General features: G+C 41.1%; 1 protein-coding gene across 3 annotated transcripts in view; it reads left to right on the top strand.

Annotated features, from left to right (window-relative positions):
* Positions 1 to 7,199: 7,199 nt before the first annotated feature.
* DIPK2B (divergent protein kinase domain 2B) overlaps positions 7,200 to 21,303 on the top strand; it is a 56,325-nt gene continuing 42,221 nt past the window's right edge. For 2 of the 3 annotated variants that reach the window (XM_055268644.2, XM_055268645.1), the window contains exons 1-2: positions 7,200 to 7,482; positions 16,047 to 16,311. In XM_055268644.2, the coding sequence (XP_055124619.1) occupies positions 7,250 to 7,482; positions 16,047 to 16,311 (498 nt within the window). In that variant the 5' untranslated portion in view covers positions 7,200 to 7,249. The remainder of the gene's footprint in view (positions 7,483 to 16,046; positions 16,312 to 21,303) is intronic. The other variant, XM_063635257.1, reaches the window with a different exon arrangement.

Here is a 21,303-nt window from a genome sequence, read left to right as displayed (position 1 = left end):
TTTAGGGAAGGAAATCAGAATCCTATCAGATAAACTCAACAAACAAACTGAAATAATTAAAAAAGAATCACACAGATATTCTAGAGTTGAAAAGTGAAATTGACATGCTGAAGAATGCATCAGAGTCTCTCAACAACAGACTTGATCAAGCAGAACAAAGAATTAGTGAGCCTGAAGTCAGGCTATTTGAAGACACACAGTTAGAGGAGACAACAGAAAAAAAGAATTTAAAAAAAGCATGACTACAAATATAGAAATTAGCCTCAAAACAGCACATCTAAGAGATATTGCCCTTAAAGGGGAAGTAGAAAGTTTATTCAAACAGATAATAACAGAGAACTTCCCAAACCTAGAGAAATGCATCAATATTCAAATACAAGAAGCTTATAGAACACCAAGAAATTTTAATACAAAGAAGACTACCTCAAGGCATTCAATAATTAAACTCTCAAAGGTCAAAGATAAAGAAAGGATCCTAAAAGCAGCAAGGGAAAAGCAACAAATGACATGCAATGGAACTCCAATACATCTGGAAGCAGACTTTTCGATGGAAACCTTGCAGGCCAGAAGGGAGTGGCATGACATATTTAAAGTGCTGAAGGAAAAAAACTTTTATCCTAGAATAGTAATATCCAGTGAAAATGTCCTTCAAACATAAAGGAGAAATAAAGATTTTCCCAGACAAACAAAAGCTAAAAGATTTCATCAACACCAAGCCTGTCCTACAAGAAATGCTAAAGGGAGTTCTTCAAGCAAAAGAAAAGAACATTAATGAGCAATAAGAAATCATCTGAAGGTATGAAACTCACTGGTAATAATAAGTACATAGAAAAACACAGAATATTATAACACTGTAATTGTGGTGTGTAAACTACTCATATTTTAAGTAGAAAGGCAAAAACATAAACTGATCAAAAATAATAACTACAACAATTTTTCAAGATGTAGTACAATAAGATATAAATTGAAACAACAAAAAGTTAAAAAGCAGGGAGACAGAGTTATATAGAGTTTTTATTAGTTTTGTTTTTGTTTGTTTGCTTGTTTATGCTATCAGTGTTAAGTTGTCATTGGTTTAAAATAATGGGTTATGAGATACTCTTTGCAACTCTCATGGTAACCCCAAACCAAAAAACATACAACAAATACACAAAAAATAAAAAGCAAGAAATTAAAACATACCACCAGAGAAAACTACCTTCACTAAAAGGAAGACAGGGAGGAAAGAAAGAAGGAAGAGAAGACCACAAAACAATCAGAAAAAAATTAATAAAATGACAGAAGTAAGTCCTTACTTATCAATAATAACACTGAATGTAAATAGTGTAAACTCTCCAATCAAAAGTTATAGAGCAGGTGAATGAATAGAAAAACAAGACCCAATGATCTATTGCCCACAAGAAACACACTTCACCTATAAAGACACATATAGACTGAAAATAAAGGGATGGAAACAGATATTCCATGCAAATGGAAAACAAACAAGAGCAAGAGTACCTATACTTATATCAGACAAAATAGATTTCAGGACAAAAACAATGAGAAAAGACAAAGAAGTTCATTATATAATGATAAAGGGGTCAAACTAGCAATTTTAAATATATGTGCACCCAACACTAGAGCACCCAGATATAGAAAGCAAATAATAGCCAAAGCTGTCCTGGGCAAAAAGGATAAAACCGGAGGAATCATATTACCTGACTTCAAATTATACTACAGAGCTATAGTAACCGAAACAGCATGGTACTGGCATAAAAACAGACACACAGAACAATGGAACACAATAGAGAATGCAGAAACAAATCCATACATCTACAGTAAACTCACTTTAGACAAACGTGCAAAAACATACATTGGAGAAAGGACAGTCTCTTCAATAAATGGTGCTGTGAAAATTGGATATCCATATGCAGAAGAATGAAACTAGACCCCTATCTCTCGCTGTATGTCAAAATCAAATCAAAATGGATTAAAGACTTAAATCTAAGACCTCAAACCATGAAGCTACTACAAGAAAACATTGGAGAAAATCTCCAGGACATTGGACTGGGCAAAGATTTCTTGTATAATACCCCACAAGCACAGGCAACCAAAGCAAAAAATGGGCAAATGGGATCACATCAAGTTAAAAAGCTTTTGCACAGCAAAGGAAACTATTAACAAAGTGAAGAGACAACCCACAGAACGGGAGGAAATATTTGCAAACTATCTATCTGACAAAGAATTAATAATCAGAATATATAAGGAGTTCAAACAACTCTATAGGAAAAAATTCTAATAATCTGATTGTTTAAATGGGCAAAAGATTTGAGCAGACATTTCTCAAAAAAAAATGTAGAGATGGAAAACAGGTTTATGAAAAGGTGCTCAACTACAGTGAGATATTATCTCACCCCAGTTAAAATGGCTTTTATCCAAAAGTCAGGCAATAACAAATGCTAGAGAAAAGGTGGAGAAAAGGGAGCCCACATACACTGTTGGTGGGAAGGTAAATTAGTACAACCACTATGGAGAACAGTTTGGAGGTTCCTCAAAAAACTAAAACTTGAGTTACCATGTAGTTCAGCAATTGCACTATATACCCTAACAGGGTATATACTCAAAAGAAAGGAAATCAGTATATCAGAGAGGTATATGTACTCTCAGGTTTACTGTAGCACTATTCACAATAGCCAAGATTTGGAAGCAACCTAAGTGTCCATCAACAGACAAATGGATAAAGAAAATGTGGTACATGCACACAGTGGAGTACTATTCAGCCATTAAAAATAATGAGATCCTGTCATTTGCATCAGCACAGATGGAACTGGAGATCATTATGTTAAGTGACATAAGCCAGGCATAGAAAGACAAAATTCACTTGTTCTCACTTATTTGTGGGAATCTAAAAATAAAATCAGTTGAATTCATGGAGATAGAGAGCAGAAGGATGGTTACCAGAGGATGGAAAGGGTAGTGAGGGTGTCGGGGGAGGGGAAGTGGGGATGGTTAATGGGTACAAAAAATAGAAAGAATGAATAAGATCTAGTATTTGATAGCACAACAGGGTGACTACAGTCAATAATAATGTAATTGCACATTTTTAAATAACTGAAAAAGTATAATTAGATTGTAACACAAAGAATACATGCTTGAAGGGATGGATACCCCATTTACCCTTATGTGATTACTACACATTATATGCCTGTATCAAAATATCCCATATACCTCATAAATATATATACCTACTATGTGCCCACAAAAATTAAAAATTAAAAAAAGAACAATGAATTGGGTAAATGTAAATGAAATAAAAGTCTATAAACTTCAAAAATAATTATGTTTTATAAAATATGTCTACTAAATATTGTTTCAAAAATCTTTTTTTGTAACTTGAAATCTTTTTTTTTTAATTTTGTTTTTTTATTTTGAGATGGAGTCTTGCTCTGTCTCCCAGGCTGGAGTGCAGTGGCGTGACCTCAGCTCACTGAAACCTCCACCGCCTCCGGGGTTCAAGCAATTCTCCTGTCTCAGCCTCCTAAGTAGATGGGACTGCAGGCGTATGCCACCATGCCTGGCTAATTTTTGTATTTTTAGTAGAGATGGGGTTTCACCAGAATGGGCTGGTCTCAAGCTCCTGACCTCAGGTGATCCACCTGCCTTGGCTTCCCAAAGTGCTGAGATTACAGGCATGAGCCACCATGCCCGGCCGGTAACTTGAAATCTTAAAGTTATGTTATGTTCAATTAAGTAATAGATATTCAATAAATACTGACGCCATTTCTGAGTAAGTTAAAACATTAAAACATTAATTGTTGAACATAAGATTAAAGTATATATACTTTGGCGTCTTGTTTTTATACAGTATAGAGAAGCTAAATGTATTTGGGTCTACTAATAAACATGAAATACTATATACGACGTGATGTTTATTTACAAAATGTTGATATGAAACTGTTTATAATGCTTACTAGTTTTCACTAGAAATTAAGGTTACTAAGAATTTAAAATTCTAGTTAATATATGTAATTAAAACTTCTAGAAATAATAAGGGCAACAACTGTATATGTGAAGGAAGTAAGGCATGTTTTATCAAGGAAGTTTAAGTATAAGGGTGTATTTTTGTTAAGAGAAAAGAAAGAATAATTTTTGTCCTAGAGTGATTAATTGTTCCACAATGGGAGAGAGGAAGAGTATAGGACAAACTAAATTGATATAAGAAAGGTATAGACAATTTAAAATTTGAAAAAGGAATTTCATGCGTTGTCAAGCTCACTAAAATTGAATGAATTTATTAGAAGTGTTTTTAAAAATTAGCTTTAATATCAAAAGTACATTGATACAAAGCTAGACACTGGCTTTTTTTCTGCTGAAAGAACAAAGTTTTCTTGGTGAAAGCTTTTTCTTATCTTTTAAGTGATCTACCTTACAAAGATTTGTGTTTTATCAGGATAATTTCTTGTGCTTCGTGTTGTCTTTTACTAGGTCTTTGTTTATATATATATATATATATAAAATGAGTCTTCTGAATATTAAAAGAGCTAAGTTTTTTTTACAGCTATATAACCTTTCTGTATTTGCCTCTCATTGTTTCATAATGACCAATGATCCTATTTAATCAAGTGTTTTAGACCTTTTGATATTTTTTACAAACTTCCCAAAATAAGCTTCTAAATTAAGTCTTTTTGGCCTAGAACTAACTTTGGGACATCCCAGAGGACCCCTGTAATGTCTCAAAAGATCTGTGCATAATTTTTGATAGTAGATTGTAGCCATATTTGTTGTTTTTGAGTTTTATTGTCTATTTGTAGACTGGACTGAATTTTGAATTCATCTTTATTCCTCCAATCCAATTTTTTCCCATTTTTCAGACTTGAAATCACTCAGAACAAGACATGCTCTGTTCCCGAAACCCTGCCAGACAGTTATAGACAACTTGATGTGCCTTCTGAGGACAACCCTTATGCCTGATATGTGGACCACTCAGGGAGATCAATGAAACCCTCAGTACCATAACCAGAGACATTCAAACTGCAAACCAGAAAAATATGTTTCAAGCTCAAATCTAGCAATCTTGTTAACTAAATTTCCTCTGGACTCAGACTGAATTTATAGTTTGCTCTAGTCATTGACCTTTGGTTTTCTTTTGCTTCTCTAGAAATGTTAGTTGGGTTGGTTTGTGAGGACCTTGGCTAAGGAACATACTGCAGTCTTTCAGTATTATCCTCCTGGTAGTCATCATAATCTCCCTGGTGAACTATATTCACTTGAGGGTCTTAAATGTGTGTTCACAGTCATCAACGGTATGCCAGATGGTCTCACTGTAATTAGAGCAACAAAAATGAGATGAACAACAAAAGGAATCTTTCCTCAATGAGCTTGATGTTGTGACTTATGAGTTTCACACTGAGACAAGGACAACTTAGCCATGATGGTCACAGAGAGTGGAGCTTATGCCCAAGTTTTAGTCAATATCTCTTAAATGAGAGGCTGATCAAAAAGGAAGAATTATGTTTTAAAATTCTAATTGGAAGGCCATTAGACTGAGGTGGCTTTGGCACTTTAAATTCCTGTGTGAACAAACCAAAGCCCAATGTAAATAGTAAATTTAAACTAGAAAATGTACCAATCAAAAAAATCACCAATTAATCTCTAACTAGGGACTTTCCACTCTAACCAATAAAAATTGTTTTCTTTGTCGTGCTTCTGCAAACACTATAAAAGTTTCCTTTCTTGCCCCTCCCAGCAGAATGTTTGCAGTCTGATACTGCCCTGATTCATGAATCGCTGAATATTCAAATAAACTCTTTAAAATGTAAATGTGCTTAAGTTTTTCTTTTATCACACCTGACACCAAAAGCATGATTCAAAAAGAAAAAATTAACAAATTGGACTTCAAAATCAAAGCTTTCACTCTGCAAAAGACTCTGTTAAAAGAATAAAAGACAAGTTAGCCCCGGGGAGAAAATATTTGCAAGCCACATATCCAACAGAAGACTCGGATCTAGAATATATAAACAAGTGTCAAAACTCACCAATAAAAGGCAAACATGACCAGACATTTTACTGAGGAGGCTATACAGATGCTGATAAGCACGTGCTTCATCATCAGAAAATTGCCTTTACCTGCTCTTCCCACCAATGTTTAGCAAAACTTGTCAATTGTCCAGAGGCAATCCCCACTCCCTCTTACCTCCCTTTTCCTCACCCCCAGCCCCATCATCCTATGCACTTTCTCATATTTTCAAACTGTGCCCCGCTCTCCACCTCCATCCTCTCACAGAATATGAGGCAACCTGACTTCCCTGATTTGGTTCTCAGAGGTTCTCTCTGTTCCCAAATTAGCACTCCCATCTACTCCATGCTGTGGACCTTATCTTGGTATCCAGAGGAAGGCAATCCTGGGGCAGTTAAATCCTACCAAATCCGGCCAAGCCCCCGAGAAGTGAAGCAAGTTGGTAAAGGAAGAGAAGCTTTCAGATCTGTGGGAGAGGGATAGACACAGCTGTGTGCAGTCAGAGGGCTCTTTCTGGTGCTCCCCTCATCATGCCACAGAGGCCACCAGGTTCTTTCCGGTCTCTTGTTCTCAGACCAGCAAGAGAAGATGGACTAACCTGAGGTTTTCTCTTCCCAAAGCAGCAAAAAGCTTTCAAATCAGTGCTAAATGTGCCAGTTAATGGCAAGCAAGCTAACCTCTAGTTATTTCACAGGCAAATACGGTAAAAGTGGGGGAAGTAGGGCTGATTAAGGGGCAGGACAAATGACCTAGCACAGAGGGGTCAAAAATTGGGGTGCACATGTAATCCATAGGGACAGATAAACCTGGAATTAAAACAGTGGAGGGTGGAGGCTTTCAGGATCCTTTGAAACTCCCAGGTGAAACGCAGGTTGGACACACATCCTGCATGGACCTTTCCTGCCCTGCCGGGATATCCTGTGTTTGTCAAAAGGACCACACAGGGAAGCCCTGACAATTGTCCTTCCCGAAATCTGCCATTGAGCCCCTCCCCAGCCTGAAGCAGCCGCCCCCGGCAAAGGAAGAGTAACTCTGGAAACAGCGTTATCAGCATCCTCCACTGACTTCCTCACCTCCTCCCCAGCCTCATTAGCCCCAAGCTCCTCAGCATCCTCAAAGAGAAACCTGGGAGGCTGGGATGGGGTCAGCACCCAGAAGCCAGCCCCCTCTGACAGCTTCCTCTTTGGCCAAGCCCTGCCTCTGTACAGCCTCGAGTGGGCAGCCAGAGGCTGCAGCTGGAGCCCAGAGCCCAAGATGGAGCCCCAGCTGGGGCCTGAGGCTGCCGCCCTCCGCCCTGGCTGGCTGGCCCTGCTGCTGTGGGTCTCAGCCCTGAGCTGTTCTTTCTCCTTGCCAGCTTCTTCCCTTTCTTCTCTGGTGCCCCAAGTCAGAACCAGCTACAATTTTGGAAGGACTTTCCTCAGTCTTGATAAATGCAATGCCTGCATCGGGACATCTATCTGCAAGAAGTTCTTTAAAGAAGAAATAAGGTCAGAATATCAATCAAATAACTCTGAATCACAAAATTCTGTTCCCTTCTTGTGAAGATGTCCAGGAATTTGTTGAAAAGGAATCAGGATGTAATATGGGTGGGAGCTGAAACAAATCCATTTAATCAGAGTGGTAATGGTCTGAAGTTGGGGTGGGTAGGAGGGCAAGAGGTGAAGCCAAATTCCAGCCCTAAGTGCTAAATCCAACATTTCCTTTTGAAGTGAAAGCTTGAAGTTTTCTTTCCTATGAATGGAGTAGCCTGGGACTGTTGAGTTTATCAAGTTCATTTCTCAAAGTGGGTGGGAAATAAAATTTATAGAAAGCTTACAATGTGACATCTATTTTAAACCATTGTGAGAGTTAATGGTGTTCCCCCATTATTGAGGTGGTAAGCTGAGACATAGCCAGATAAAGTGACTTCAGTAGGGGGAAATGGGTAACTCTGTGAGATGATGGGACCCATTTCACTATATATATGCATCTTATAACATCGTGTTGTATACTTTAAATATACACAATAAAATTTATTTTTTAAAAAGGATTAAGTAACTTGCACAAGGTCACCACCTAAGAAGTGGCAGATGTGGAATTCAAACCAGGACAGTTTGCTCCAAAGTTTCTGAGCCAGCTTTCTGTTGTGAGAAATGGCCTTGATCAGAGGAAAACTGGAGTTTAGTAAATTGCAATGCACATGGCTCTCAGCAAAGAATGGCGTCACACTTGGAATTTAAGCCTATCAACACACAGTCCATGAGCCTTTACCACAGCCAAACTCTAGCAGGTACTAGGGTGACAGCAACTATAACTCTGGTCATTGCCTTCCTGGGGCTCAGGACAAGGGAGTCATGTTATAAATAATAATAATAAAGCTTGGTCTGATGCAAGGCAGTGTAAAGGACCTCCAGGAGCTCCATTAATTCCAAATGGGAACTGGGGAAGGGCTTCCCCAGGAGAAGGTATACTGAGCAAGGCCTTTTAAAGGATGAGCTGAAAAGTAACAGGAAGTGAAGGGCTTCCCCAGGAGAAGGTATACTGAGCAAAGCCTTTTAAAGGATGAGCTGAAAAGTAACAGGAAGTGAAGGGCTTAAGGTGGAAGTAACATCTTAAGCAAAGGTGTGGGAAGAAGTGAGAGGTGCTTAGCTAGAGCATGGGGTGTATGTGGAGGCATGACAGAGGAGGAGGTTGAAGGGATATATGGGGCAGGGGGTCTTTAATTGCCATGCCAAGGAATTGGGGCCTTAATCCTGTGGACCAGTGGTTTCCGGTCTTTTTAGTGCCAAAGACCCTTTGTCATATATATGCCCTTTCTCCTCCATCTTCCTCAAAGGACCTAACTTATGCTTTTACGATTTGGTGACCAAACAAAAGGCATTAATTAACAATGATTTTATTTGCAATCTGTATTCATCAAAGACATCTTTGCTTACTCAACCAAATTACTAAATAGAAATAATAAATAGAAAATACCAATCAAAAATGTTAAACTTCTTTTGTGAGGTATTTTATGGAGTTGGTGTAGACTTTTCCTACTAAGCCTTTTTAAAGGCATATTAAGCATTTTTAAAGGCATTTTTGAAAGACCACCGACTGAGGAATCTCTATTGCAGGCCATGGTGAGAGTGTTAGGCTGGGGAGGAGCAACGTGAGACCTGTGACTTGGGAAGAGCTCGTGCAAAGTGGACAGGACGGACTGGTGGTGTTGGCAGGGGCTGTGAGACCAGTTCCCATAGTCCAGGACACAAGTCACTGGGAACAAAGTAGAACAGGAAGGATACAGGTCGGTTCAGCTATAGAGTCATTCAGTCGACCAACACCATGCGAGAGTAAATAAATATGCAGATGTTGGATGTGAACTCAAGGTTTTCCGCCTAGGAAATGAGATAAAGAGGATCGAGAACACAGGCGAAGGGGTGCTGATTCCTTGGAGAGAGGCAATAAGAAGGCAGACATATTTTTTAAAAGGAGGGAGAGAAATTTAAGGATTCAACTGAGGAAGAGCTCTAGGAAGACTGCATATTCACCAAAGGGCAATAAATGAAGTTTTTCTTACTAGCATTTGGCAGATGCTAGCCAAAATCAGAAAGCATTTCCCTAAATAGGTTTGCATTCCATTAGAGTCCAGGATATTACTTCATCTCCCTTAGAATTCATTTTCCATGTGCCCGTGAAAGGGAAGTGTGTAGATACAAGCAGGAAAACACCAGGCAGGGCAGATTGGGGTTTATAGCTCTGCACATTGAGAATGGTCATCCTCAGCACAAAGAGGCAGAGAGAGGCAGTCAGTGGGTCTGGGGAGGTGGTCCTGTTTAGAGTCCTTTTCTCTACAATATAAATACCTTTTTTCTTATTATCAAAGTCGTGCCTGTTTATTTTAGTATTTTCAGGAAAGGTTGATTAAAGAAAGCACAAAATAAAATCACATATAATTCTTCCACCAAGAGATCGCCCCTTAGTCAACATTTTGTTGCATTTCCTTGCCACCCTTTTTCTAAGTGTGAATTAAGAAACCTTTTTGACAAAAATGTGAACATGCTATGTATACTTTTTGGAAACTATTATTTAACAATATATCAGGAACATCTTTCCACATTATTAAATGATCTTCCACACACTTTGATTTTTAACAGCTTCATGGTATTCAATTGCATCAATCAACCATAATTTATTTAACTATTTAAGCATAACTTATTTAATTATTTAACTATAATTTACTAAAACCACCATTGTGAAACTAGAGGTTTTTATTTCATTTTTTGGTATGATAAACAGTTTTATGTTAAACATCCCTGTAGCTATATTTTGTGCACATGAGTGATGAATTCCTTCTGACAAACTCCTAAAAGTGAAATTTCTGGGTCAAAAAGACAAAATTGAAGGAGATATATATATCTAAATGGAAGCTTCTACTTATAAAGCTCACTTCTTGCATACTTACAAATATTCAATACTTTTTTTTTAGTTTGAATTTCTTCTGAGTTCAGCCCTTTTTCAGATTTATTGACCATTTGTATTTCTTCGCTAAATTGTCTACAGGTTCACATCCTTTGCCTCTCTTTCTAATGGTGTATTTGTTCATTCTCTTCTTTTTGATCTCCAAACATTTTCCCACTTTAAAAAAGTGATTACCGGCCGGGCGAGGTGGCTCACACCTGTAATCCCAGCACTTTGGGAGGCCAAGGCGGGCAAATCACGAGGTCAGGAGATCAAGACCATCCTGGCCAACAATGTGAAACCCCGTCTCTACTAAAAATACAAAAATTAGCCGGGCGTGGCGGCGCATGCCTATAGTCCCAGCTACTTGGGAAGCTGAGGCAGGAGAATTGCTTGAACCCGGGAGGCGGAGGCTGCAGTGAGTCGAGATCACGCCACTGTACTCCAGCCTGGGTGAAAGAGCAAGATTCTGTCTCAAAAAAAAAAAAAAGTGATTACCATGACACCTTAGGAGAAAGACTGTGTCTCAAAAAAAAAAAAAAGAAGTGATTACCATGACATCTTAGGGGAAAGCCCATCCAAAACTCTCAGCTGTTTGGTTGAAATGCTATAGCCAGGTCCTATTCCTCACTAAGGATTGGACAATGCTTGCATCTGTTCAGCAACAAATCATAGATGGGTTTCCCAGGCTGGCTGGATATGCTGAACACACATGATTAGCAGATGGACATCACCTCTCCTCTTTTCCTTTATCTTTCCTTTGGCAAGAATGCTAAGGATGAATGAATCACATACTTCCCATACTCAACCACTGACCTTTAAAATTATGAATGTTTTCAGTACTAATTTTCCCATGCATTCCATGTTGACTTTTAAATCCTGAATGAAAAAGTTAAGGGAAGCTAGGAAAATGAGTAAGTCTGATTGCCATACTCTTCCTACTGACAATATACCTATATACAAAGCCCTGAGAAGTCACACCAATTGGTAAGATTCTCCCATGATCTGGTTGGTCAGTATTGTGCGTGCAGGGTGTGGGGGTGGGGAGGAAATAGTGGCAGTACCTCTAATCACAATAATTCCTAGGAGTTCCTAGGCTCTTACCAGGGCTAATGTTTTATTCTCACCTTCCTTACTATATACACTTGGTCTTATGTACCACCTCTACTATCGAAGTCTAAAAAAAAATGTTTTAACACTTCCAACTGAGCAGTGGAGGGCTCACAGTAAAATAACTAAATCATCAGGCCTGATTTTGCCTTCCCTTCTCCCTTGTCTCTTGTCTGTCTCCTTGCCCTCAGAAGTTGATAATAATTATTGTCTTAACTCACTTCTTCACATCAACTCAGGGGCCTTGGGAAATACAGGACTCAAGAGCTGACGGCAAAAGCATCCATCTACATGTTCAGTCAGCCTTATGTGAATCCATGCACCCATTCATTCACCATCCATCCACCCATTCATCCAGGTGGCCCTCCATGCATTCTTCCACCCAACCATCACACTGTGCATCCCACCATCCGGCCCTCCATGCATCTCTCTACTCACTTATCTATCTATACATCTACATACCCATCCATCCATCCACCTGTAAAGTATTGAGCACTAACTTGGTACTCTGCTGAACACTGAGTTACAAAGTTAAAAGAGGTCAAATATTTGCTCTGAAGGAGTTTACTTTCTATTAGGAAGACAAAGAAGTAAATCAGTGGTTAAAACAGAGTATAGGAAATATTTTTAAATGTCTTACACAGGGTATCATGGGAGTGTGTGGGAAGGTCCCAACTGGGGGATGACGGAGTGTGTTCCAAAGAGGTGATATCCATCTGGATTTTAAAGGGCTACATTGGAATGTTCCAGACAAGAAAGAGGAAGAAACTGTCTCAGACAAACGTGTCAGCATATGACAGGTGATTGGAACCTCAGAGGCCTGAAAGAATGTGGCTTATCCAAGGATAGTCAGTGGTTTGGTGAGACCAAAGCAAACTTGTAAGAAGAGCAGCAGGCAATGCAGCAGGCAGAGCATTGTGAACTAAGCTCTAAGCACTAAGGAGCATGAACTGTAGCCTGAGAGCTTTGGAAAGGTGCTAAATGGGTTAAGGGTTCAGTGCAGAGCTATGGGACGAAGAAGAGGGAAGGGAGGAAAAACTATTTAGAAAGGCATATCTACAGACTTCATGTTTGACCAGATGCAAGCATGAGAAGAATGCATGGGAAGAGGGCATTTTATTCTAATTCCAAAGCTGTCGCTCTCCCCTACACTCCCACCCCATGTTGAGGGACTTGGGGGGATTGGACCACATGGCCTTGATGTTTTTTCCAGCTCTGAGAAACTGTAATTCTGCTTGTCCATCTTTCAACACAATCAGGAACTTGGCCAGCCTCACTTCAGTCAGGCCCATGATCTCAATTTAGAAGGAAGATGAGAATGATGTCTCTGCTTTGTGGTTGTCCAAATTCCAGGATAGTAACATTTTAGTGAATAAAAAGCACTGACATTTTCTCACTGACATTCTTCTATTCAATAAAGTAGGTAGTCAACGCTGTAAGAATATACATTTTTCCCATTCAATGCAATAAATTTATTACCATTTTGAATAAGGGGAGAAGTGCAGCCTGCAATCTTGTTTGTCTCAGTTAGTCCTTATGGAATGCCTCAAGCCATCACTGAACCTGCCCAGGCACTCATTACAAGTCATCTGCCAAGGCAGTGCTGTCGTCTCAGCGGAGCCTCCTTAGGAGGTGGGGACAGAAAAAAAGGACAATGAACTTGTCTCACAGGGCAAGAAATCTCTTCCCACACCATCCCCACCAATTGGGAGAACAGGAGCCCTGAGACCTGCCCTCCTCTACCACTAATTGTCTGTGAGTCTTCAGAAAAGTCACATATATATTTTGTTTTTAATTTTCTCTTTTCAATTTTCTCATCCTTTTCAATTCTCTTTTCAATTTTCTCATCCTCAAAACAAGATGGGGAAGGGACAAGATGGGGAAGGGACAAAATAATCTTCAAGGATCCTGCCACCTATAACCCCTAATAATGTTATCAATCTGTTTCTATGAGCTAATTCATAAAATGGGTGATAAAGGAATAAGCAACCACAAAGTGGTGAAAGAAACAAAATTAAAATTAATGGGGCCAAGCATGGTGGCTCACGCCTGTAATCCCAGCATTTTGGGAGGCTCAGGCACGTGGATCACTTGAAGACAGGAGTTTGAGTCCAGCCTGGCCAACATGGTGAAACCCTGTCTCTACTAAAAATACAAAAATTAGCCATCCGTAGTGGCATGTGCCTGTAATCCCAGCTACTTGGGAGGCTGAGGCAGAAGAATCGCTTAAACCCAGGAGGTGGAGGTTGCAGTGAGCCAAGATCGCACTACTGCACTCTAGTCTGGGTGACAGAGCAAGACTCTGTCTCAAAAAAAAAAAATTAATGAGGTTCCTTGGGGTTGGGTATGGAGGTCCAGTGGTGTCCCCACTGCAAGCCCGGGAGACTTGAATGCCACTTCCTCCAATTCTTGGTCATGTGACATTGGGCAAATGACATAATCACTCTGTGCCTCAGTTTCCTCATCTGTATGTTAACAATAGTATCAGCCTCATAGGTTTATTGAAACGATTAAATGAATCTGTACATATAAAGTGTTTAGTAAAGTGACTGGCACACTTAAGTGTTTCACAAATGCGTGTTACTCTTATCATTATCTAAAAGAGCCACCTAGTGATAACTTTCCAGCTCCAGTCCCTTTCATGGCGGGGGGGTGGGGGAGGGGAGTAGAGGTGGGTTTGAAACTCCATGAGCAGGAGCAGCTGCAGGATACAGGCAGACAGGCCTGTCTCTGGGTCCTGGGCCCTTCCTTATCCACCTAGAGGGGAGGATCTTTTCCCATAGTTGTCCTGAAACTTCCAGTAAAATGGACTCATTACAAGGTTACACTGTTTCATCTTTTTAAATACATTGATGCCAGTGTTCTTGTACAGAATCCTTTGTGCCTACTTCCATTGCAATTTGCATTGTCCTGCATTGCAGAAGTTGCTCACTGACAGTTTCCACTGGAGCACCTTCCCAGATGTGAGAGGCTGGAGCTCTAGTGCATAACTCAGGGGTTCAGAGGCCTGGGCTGTCCAGCTTCCTGGACAAGTCCCTTGACCTCTTTGCCCTTGTGATTTTTTTGTGTGACTTTCTTTGCCGTCAAAACAGTAGGAAAAGCTTGCAGTCTGTTAGGGTAAAGTTGTGTCAGGTAAGAGAAAAAAACAACACAATCTAGGGTTTGGGTCTAATCAAAATGCTAATTCTTCCAAAACGCATTATCCAAAACTCATTATCATGGGGTGGCCCAATAATAAGAATTGAAATATTCCTATTTAAATTAAATATATAACATGTCGTATGCTGCCTGATTTTCATTTGCAGTATGACCTTCAATTGTTAATAATAATGAAGGTAAACTTTTTCTGAGTAATTTTTCATACATAAATCAAAGAGAGATTTAACATTCTTCCCTAACGGAAATATCAGCACGCTGGAGAAAACACAACTGTGGGGCCTAGGAAATTGGCAGGTGATAATAGGCCAATGCCTGCCAGGCACAGTGGCTCACGCCTGTAATCCCAACACTTTGGGAGGCAGAGGCGGGCGGATCACCTGAGGCCAGGAGTTCAAGACCAGCCTGGCCAACATGGTAAAATGACGTCTCTACTAAAAATACAAAAATTAGCTGGGCGTGGTGGTGCACTCCTCTAATCCCAGCTACTGCGGGGGCTGAGGCAGGAGAATCGCTTGAATCCAGGAGACAGAGGTTGCAGTGAGCTGAGATCGAGCCATAGCACTCCAGCCTGGGCAACAGAGTGAGTCTCCATTTCAAAAATAAATAAATAAATAAGCCAATGCCTCTCCTCCAGGAGGATTAAGGACTGGCCAGGCCATCATGTAGAATCACACACCTCCTGGAGCCCAGGTAGCTTCCAAGTTGATGACCATTTAGTGGTCACTCTTGCTTGAGACTTTGTTGGTGCTGAAGACTTAAATTTGTAGATTAATGGGGCTGCTTGGGGTTGGGTATGGAGGTAGAGTGGTCTCCCTAGTGCAGCCCCAAGAGCCTCTTCAAGAACCTCTGTGGTTCCAAGACCCAGCCATTGGTCAGAGGGTAAGCAGTTTGGGGAATCAGTGTAGGGAAAGGGAGAGATACTGGGGTGTGCTGACTGACAACCCCGGGGTCCGCACCTCTGATTGGCAACATATTGTCTGACCTTGGCCAAGGTACTTAAGCTCTATAGCCTCAGTTTCCACGCTTGTAAAGTGGAAATTGGGGATTAGGGGAATCAAAAATGTCAGTGTATGTAAAGCTGCTATCTTTACAGGGAGTAAAAGTTCAGAGAGCTATGGCTAGTCTTTCTGTGCCAGTTGTATGAAGAGGATAATGTTTGTGCCTCACGTTTTCTGATATGACATATACACTACTGTAAAAGTTTGAAGAAGCAAAAATAGTCCTCTCACAAAAAGAATTTCGAACACCTCAGTCTAAGTAGGAGAAATGGGTCAGTTGGGCTATTGTCCCCTGTCTCCCTGTCCCTGGGCTCTGTGAGCCTCCACCTCACAGGCCAATCCTCAAAGGGCTATTCTTCCAACAGGTCTGACAACTGGCTGGCTTCCCACCTTGGACTGCCTCCCGACTTCTTGCTTTCTTATCCTGCAAATTACTCAGATGATTCCAAAATCTGGCGCCCTGTGGAGATCTTTAGACTGGTCAGCAAATATCAAAACGAGATCTCAGACAGGAGAATCTGTGCCTCTGCATCAGCCCCAAAGACCTGCAGCATTGAGCGTGTCCTGCGGAAAACAGAGAGGTTCCAGAAATGGCTGCAGGCCAAGCGCCTCACACCAGACCTGGTGCAGGTGAGTGTGAAGGCCATGGGAAGGGGGTGTGAAGGGGATGATGAGAAAAAGAGAGAGAGAGAAAGAGAGAGATTCATTCCCATCTCACATCTCAGTTTGAGAAAAAGGAGAAGCTGTGGTCTGTCTGAAGTGTGACAAAACACTGTCATAAAACAGAGTGGCTTATGGTAAGACAGGAACTAAACAAGGTTTACTTATAAGGTTTCATCCCATTGTCATTTCCCATTCTCTCTGATGTGACCCTCAGTGACGATTCGAGAAAGTTCTTGGCTGCGACCTCTGGCCTGAAGATCTGACAGGATGACCCTTGCCAGTCCACCTCCCTGCCAGGGCTCAACTCACCTGCATCATTCTCTGACAGCTCTTTGCCAGCCCCCAGGCTAGCTGAGTATTCTCTCTTAGAAGCTCCCATATATATCCTGTTTCACAATACAGAGAGACAACTTTGAAAGCCAAGTTCCTCTTCTATCTCCCACTGTAAAGAATAACCAAACCTCAGCCATTACAGAAGCCAACTTTGATAACACTGCAACCTCTTCCCACCTGAGAGCCTCCCACCCACTCCCATGGGCATGCTGTGCTGGGAACTTCAGCACCTTACTGGTGCCATCATCATATTCTGCATTGGTTCCCTCCTGTACTATCATCTCAAGTATAACCCTTCTTCATTCGAACCAGCACAGCCATGGCCCTCCACACACATCTAGCTGAGCCCCTTTGTGCAGAAGATGCCACCTCAGAGGACTGAGTGGCTCACTTTCAGCAAAGATGAGAAAGGAGAGGCTTAACCCAACCTCCCTGTTATGACAAGGAGGGAGGACTTGAACCGACCTTCTCATGGGGATGCTGAGGCTGCTTCTCACGCTCCCTAGGCCACTAGGTCCTTTACATGAGTACCTCAGGCTGCCTGGGTGAATTCTAAGTGCTAACAAACGCTCTGTTGGCTTCTGTAAGATAAGAGACATAGAGCAAAGAAAAATCACTGGTTCCTGGCTATCTCATCCATGTAACAAGACCATCTGGTTTTGTGCTTAGGTTGTGTGGTGTGATGGTTAATTTTATGTGTCAACTTGATTGGGCCGTGGGATGCCCAGCTATTTAGTCAGACATTATTCTGAGTGTTTCTGTGAAAATGACTTTGGATGAGATTAACATTGAGATCAGTAGACTGAGTCAAGCAGATTTTGTGTGTGGGACTCATCCAGTCGGCCGAAAGCCTCAATATAATAAAAGCTGACCCGCTTCCTAATAAGAGGGAACTCCTCCTGCCTGACTGGCTGCATTTGAGCTGGGACATTGGCTTTTTTCCTGCCTTCAGACTCACATTGAAACATCAGCTCTTCTTGGGTCTCAAGCCTGCCAGCCCTTGGAGTAGAACTATACCATTGGCCCTCCTGAGTCTCCAGCTTGCCAACTGCAGATCTTAGGAACTGTCAGTCTCTATGGTCACTTGAGCCAATTTCTTATAATAAATCTCTCTCCTTCTATCTATCTATACATCCTATTAGTTCTGTTTATCTGGAGAACCCTGACTAATACATGTGGAAACTATTTTGAAATCAGGAGGAGTCAGGTTGCTGGTAATATGGCCATAATCGAGCATTGAATAAAACTGAGCTTTCCAAGGTGGTGATTTGCAGTCTGCACTCTATGAATTTATTGGCACTGAGTGAGAAGAGAACAAACCAGAAGAAGTCACACTGTCCCCAGGCTGGGGAGGTATTGGCAAGATCTAATATGAGAGTCTTGGAGTTGGTGCAGGAAACAGGAAGTGGAGGCTTAAGTAGAAGAACCCCATGGTGGATGCTCAACACAGGGCAGAAGCAGAACAGAGGTCAGATAACAAATCTCACACTGTGGTTAACGTGCAACCCCCTGTGCCTCTCTTTCTGCCCTGCAGACTGACCCTTCATGCACTAGCTTTGGTACCCACCATATGCCATTCACAGGCTGGCCATAACTAGTATGGAGGTATGGGAAAGACCACTATGAGACCTCCTCCATTTTGCCTCAAATATGTGCTCAGGAACAAACAGAAGTCCCCAAGAAGAGCAAAACAAGGTAGACAAAGAATTGTTTCAGAACCCCTTGAAGATCCTATCACCTCTTAACTGCCCCCATCATTGTCAAGCCCCATTCTGAAAAGCATAGTTTCTCCAAGGCAAGTCTACCTCCTCCACCTGGGACCTGGACAACATACCAAAGGAAGGAACTTTCCTTTTCTTCCTTTTTTTTTTTTAAACAGAATCTTGCTCCATCACCCAGGCTGGAGTGCAGTGGCGTGATCTCTGCTCATTACAACCTCTGCCTCCTGGGTTCAAGCGATTCTCCTGCCTCAGCCTCCCGAGAAGCTGGGATTACAGGTGCATGCCAACACACCTGACTAATTTTTGTATTTTTTGTAAAGGTGGGGTTTCACCGTGTTGGCCAGGCTGGTCTCGAACTCCTGACCTCAAGTGATCCACCAGCCTCGGCCTCCCAAAGTGCTGGGATTACAGGTGTGAGCCACCGTGCCCGGCCAGGAAGGAATTTTCTGGTGTGCAAGATACACTTGAGATTCTACCTAAGGTAGCTAGACTGGCATTGGGCTTTGAACTAAGGAAAATGTCCTCTTTCTCTCACCTTCTAGATATTTCCATAATAACAGTACAGTAGAGATTATCCCAGGGGGCCTAACAAGTCCAAAGCAACCTGCCAGGTACATCTTTTGCAGTCTGCACTCTATGAGTACATCTTGTGTCACCTACCTTGGTGAATGTAGACACTAGGGTATAGGGAAAAGATTCCTGGAGCCTGAAAATTATGGTTGAGTTTCGTATCTGCCACTAAAAGCTATGGCAAAGTGAGAAGAAGGAGCAGAGACACAGTAATAACACAGAGCTTCCATTCCTGTTCATCCATCCAACAAGTTTCATCAACTGTGCTACAACATCCTGAGTATTCAAAGATGAATCAGACGCAAGCTCCACCCCCCAGAAGCGTATGGCTCAGTGGTAGAGACAGGCAAGAGCACAAATCACCACCCAGCATTATAGTTGCTATGTTGACACTCTGTACTGAGACAAAGGACACACTACTGACTTGGGTCCTTCACTCCCTGACCAACTGACCTTGGATTTAAGCCCAAAATTTCCCCAATCTTCTCTGACATTCCTTCTCCAAAACTGAGATGGGAAGAGGGCTTCTGGATGATCTCAAAGACCCTCCAAGCTTTGATATTCTTTAACTTGATATGACTCTGCTTCATTTATTTAGCAAATACTGACTGAATACCTACTACTCGTCAGGAGCTGTGCTGGGTGCCTTGATTTTCTTATTTCTCAAATGACAGAAAATAGTACCTGCTCTGTCTGATTCATTTATCCTAATGGGCTTATAGACAAGAATATGCTTTAGAAGTCCATCACTATAGAAATGCACAGCAGTATTCTCGTAATAAGTGAATCCCTTTCTTCAATTTGTTATGCTAAAATTTTCTCTACCAATTTTGTCATCTTGCATTACATGCAGCTAAACAAGCTTTTCTTCTTTCTGCCAAAACAGCATCTATTAACAACATGTTGGTAAGACACAGCCAAAACCAGAAAAATTTTTACTTTACTTTGGCCCTCCCCTAACCCACATTTTCATCTCCACCGTAGATTTTTCCCTTCCTTATAAAAAAGGAAATATTAGCAACCATTTTATAAATTCTGCACCAACCCATTCTTCTCCTATCCATTAAGCTCAAGGTCATTACTATCTTATTTTGGCACCATCTTCTCTATCTCTCCTCACCTCCTTTCCAGAGGCCCTTTGCCCTTAGGATTCCACAGTGGGCCCAGGGTGTTCTGCCACACTGTTTCCCACTTTCATGCCTCATCCAGGCTGCACCCAAACACCTGCTTTGTTTGCTTGTTTGTTTGTTTGTTTTTTGAGATAGAGTTTCACTCTCGTCACCCAGGCTGGAGTGCAGTGGTGCCATCTCGGCTCAGTGCAACCTCTGCCTCCCAGGTTCAAGTGACTCTTCTGTCTCAGCCTCCTGAGTAGCTGGGATTACAGGTGCCACCACCACGCCTGGGTAATTTTTGTATTTTTAGTAGAGACAGGGTTTCACCATGTTGGCCAGGCTGGTCTCAAACTCCTGACCTCAGGTGATCCGCCCACCTCAGCCTCCCAAAGTGCTGGGATTACATGCGTGAGCCACTGCACCCAGCCACACCTGCTCTTTTCTTTGTAGCAAAACTCATCTATCAGTTTCAAATGGATCTGTCTTCACCAAAGGGTGGCCAAAAAATACCCTCACCTATTCACCCAAGAGAATTGAAAACAAGTGTTCAAACAAAAACTTCTTTTTTTTTTTTTTTTTTACACACACAAGAGTGGCTTTAATTTAAAAGGCAGATAATAATAAGTGTTGGGGAGGACATGGATACATTAAAACCCTTATACATTGTTGGTAGAAATGTAAAATGGGGCAGCTAGTCCAGAAGGTACTTTGCTTCCAAAGGTTAAATGTACAGTGACTGTATCATTTAACAACTACACTTATAGTTATTTTACCAAGTGAAATAAAAACATATGTCCACATAAAAACCTGTGCACAAATAATCATAACAGCACCATTCATAATATCAAAAAGTGGGAACAATCCAAATACTTATTAACTGATTAACAGATAAATAAAATGTGGTATGTCCATGCAATGGAATATTATTCAGCCATCAAAAGGAATGAAGAACCGATACATGCTACAACATGGATGAACCTTGAAAATATTACGCTGAGTGAAAGAAAACAGACAAAAGACTGCACATTATAAGATCCCATTTATACAAAATATTCAGAACAGGCAAATCTATAGAGACAGTAGATTAGTGGTTGCCAGGGGATGAGGGAAGTTGGGGAGTGACTGCTAACAGCATGGGGTTTCTTTATGGGGTGATAAGAATGTTCTAAAATTGATTCTTGTAATGGTAGCACAACTGTGTAAATATACTAAAAATCATTGAA

This window comes from Symphalangus syndactylus, chromosome X (assembly GCF_028878055.3).
Source record: "Symphalangus syndactylus isolate Jambi chromosome X, NHGRI_mSymSyn1-v2.1_pri, whole genome shotgun sequence".
In the NCBI taxonomy this organism is placed as follows: Eukaryota; Metazoa; Chordata; class Mammalia; order Primates; family Hylobatidae; genus Symphalangus; species Symphalangus syndactylus.
Note: the sequence above shows the minus strand (reverse complement) of the source record. Positions and strands in the feature narration are given on the sequence as shown.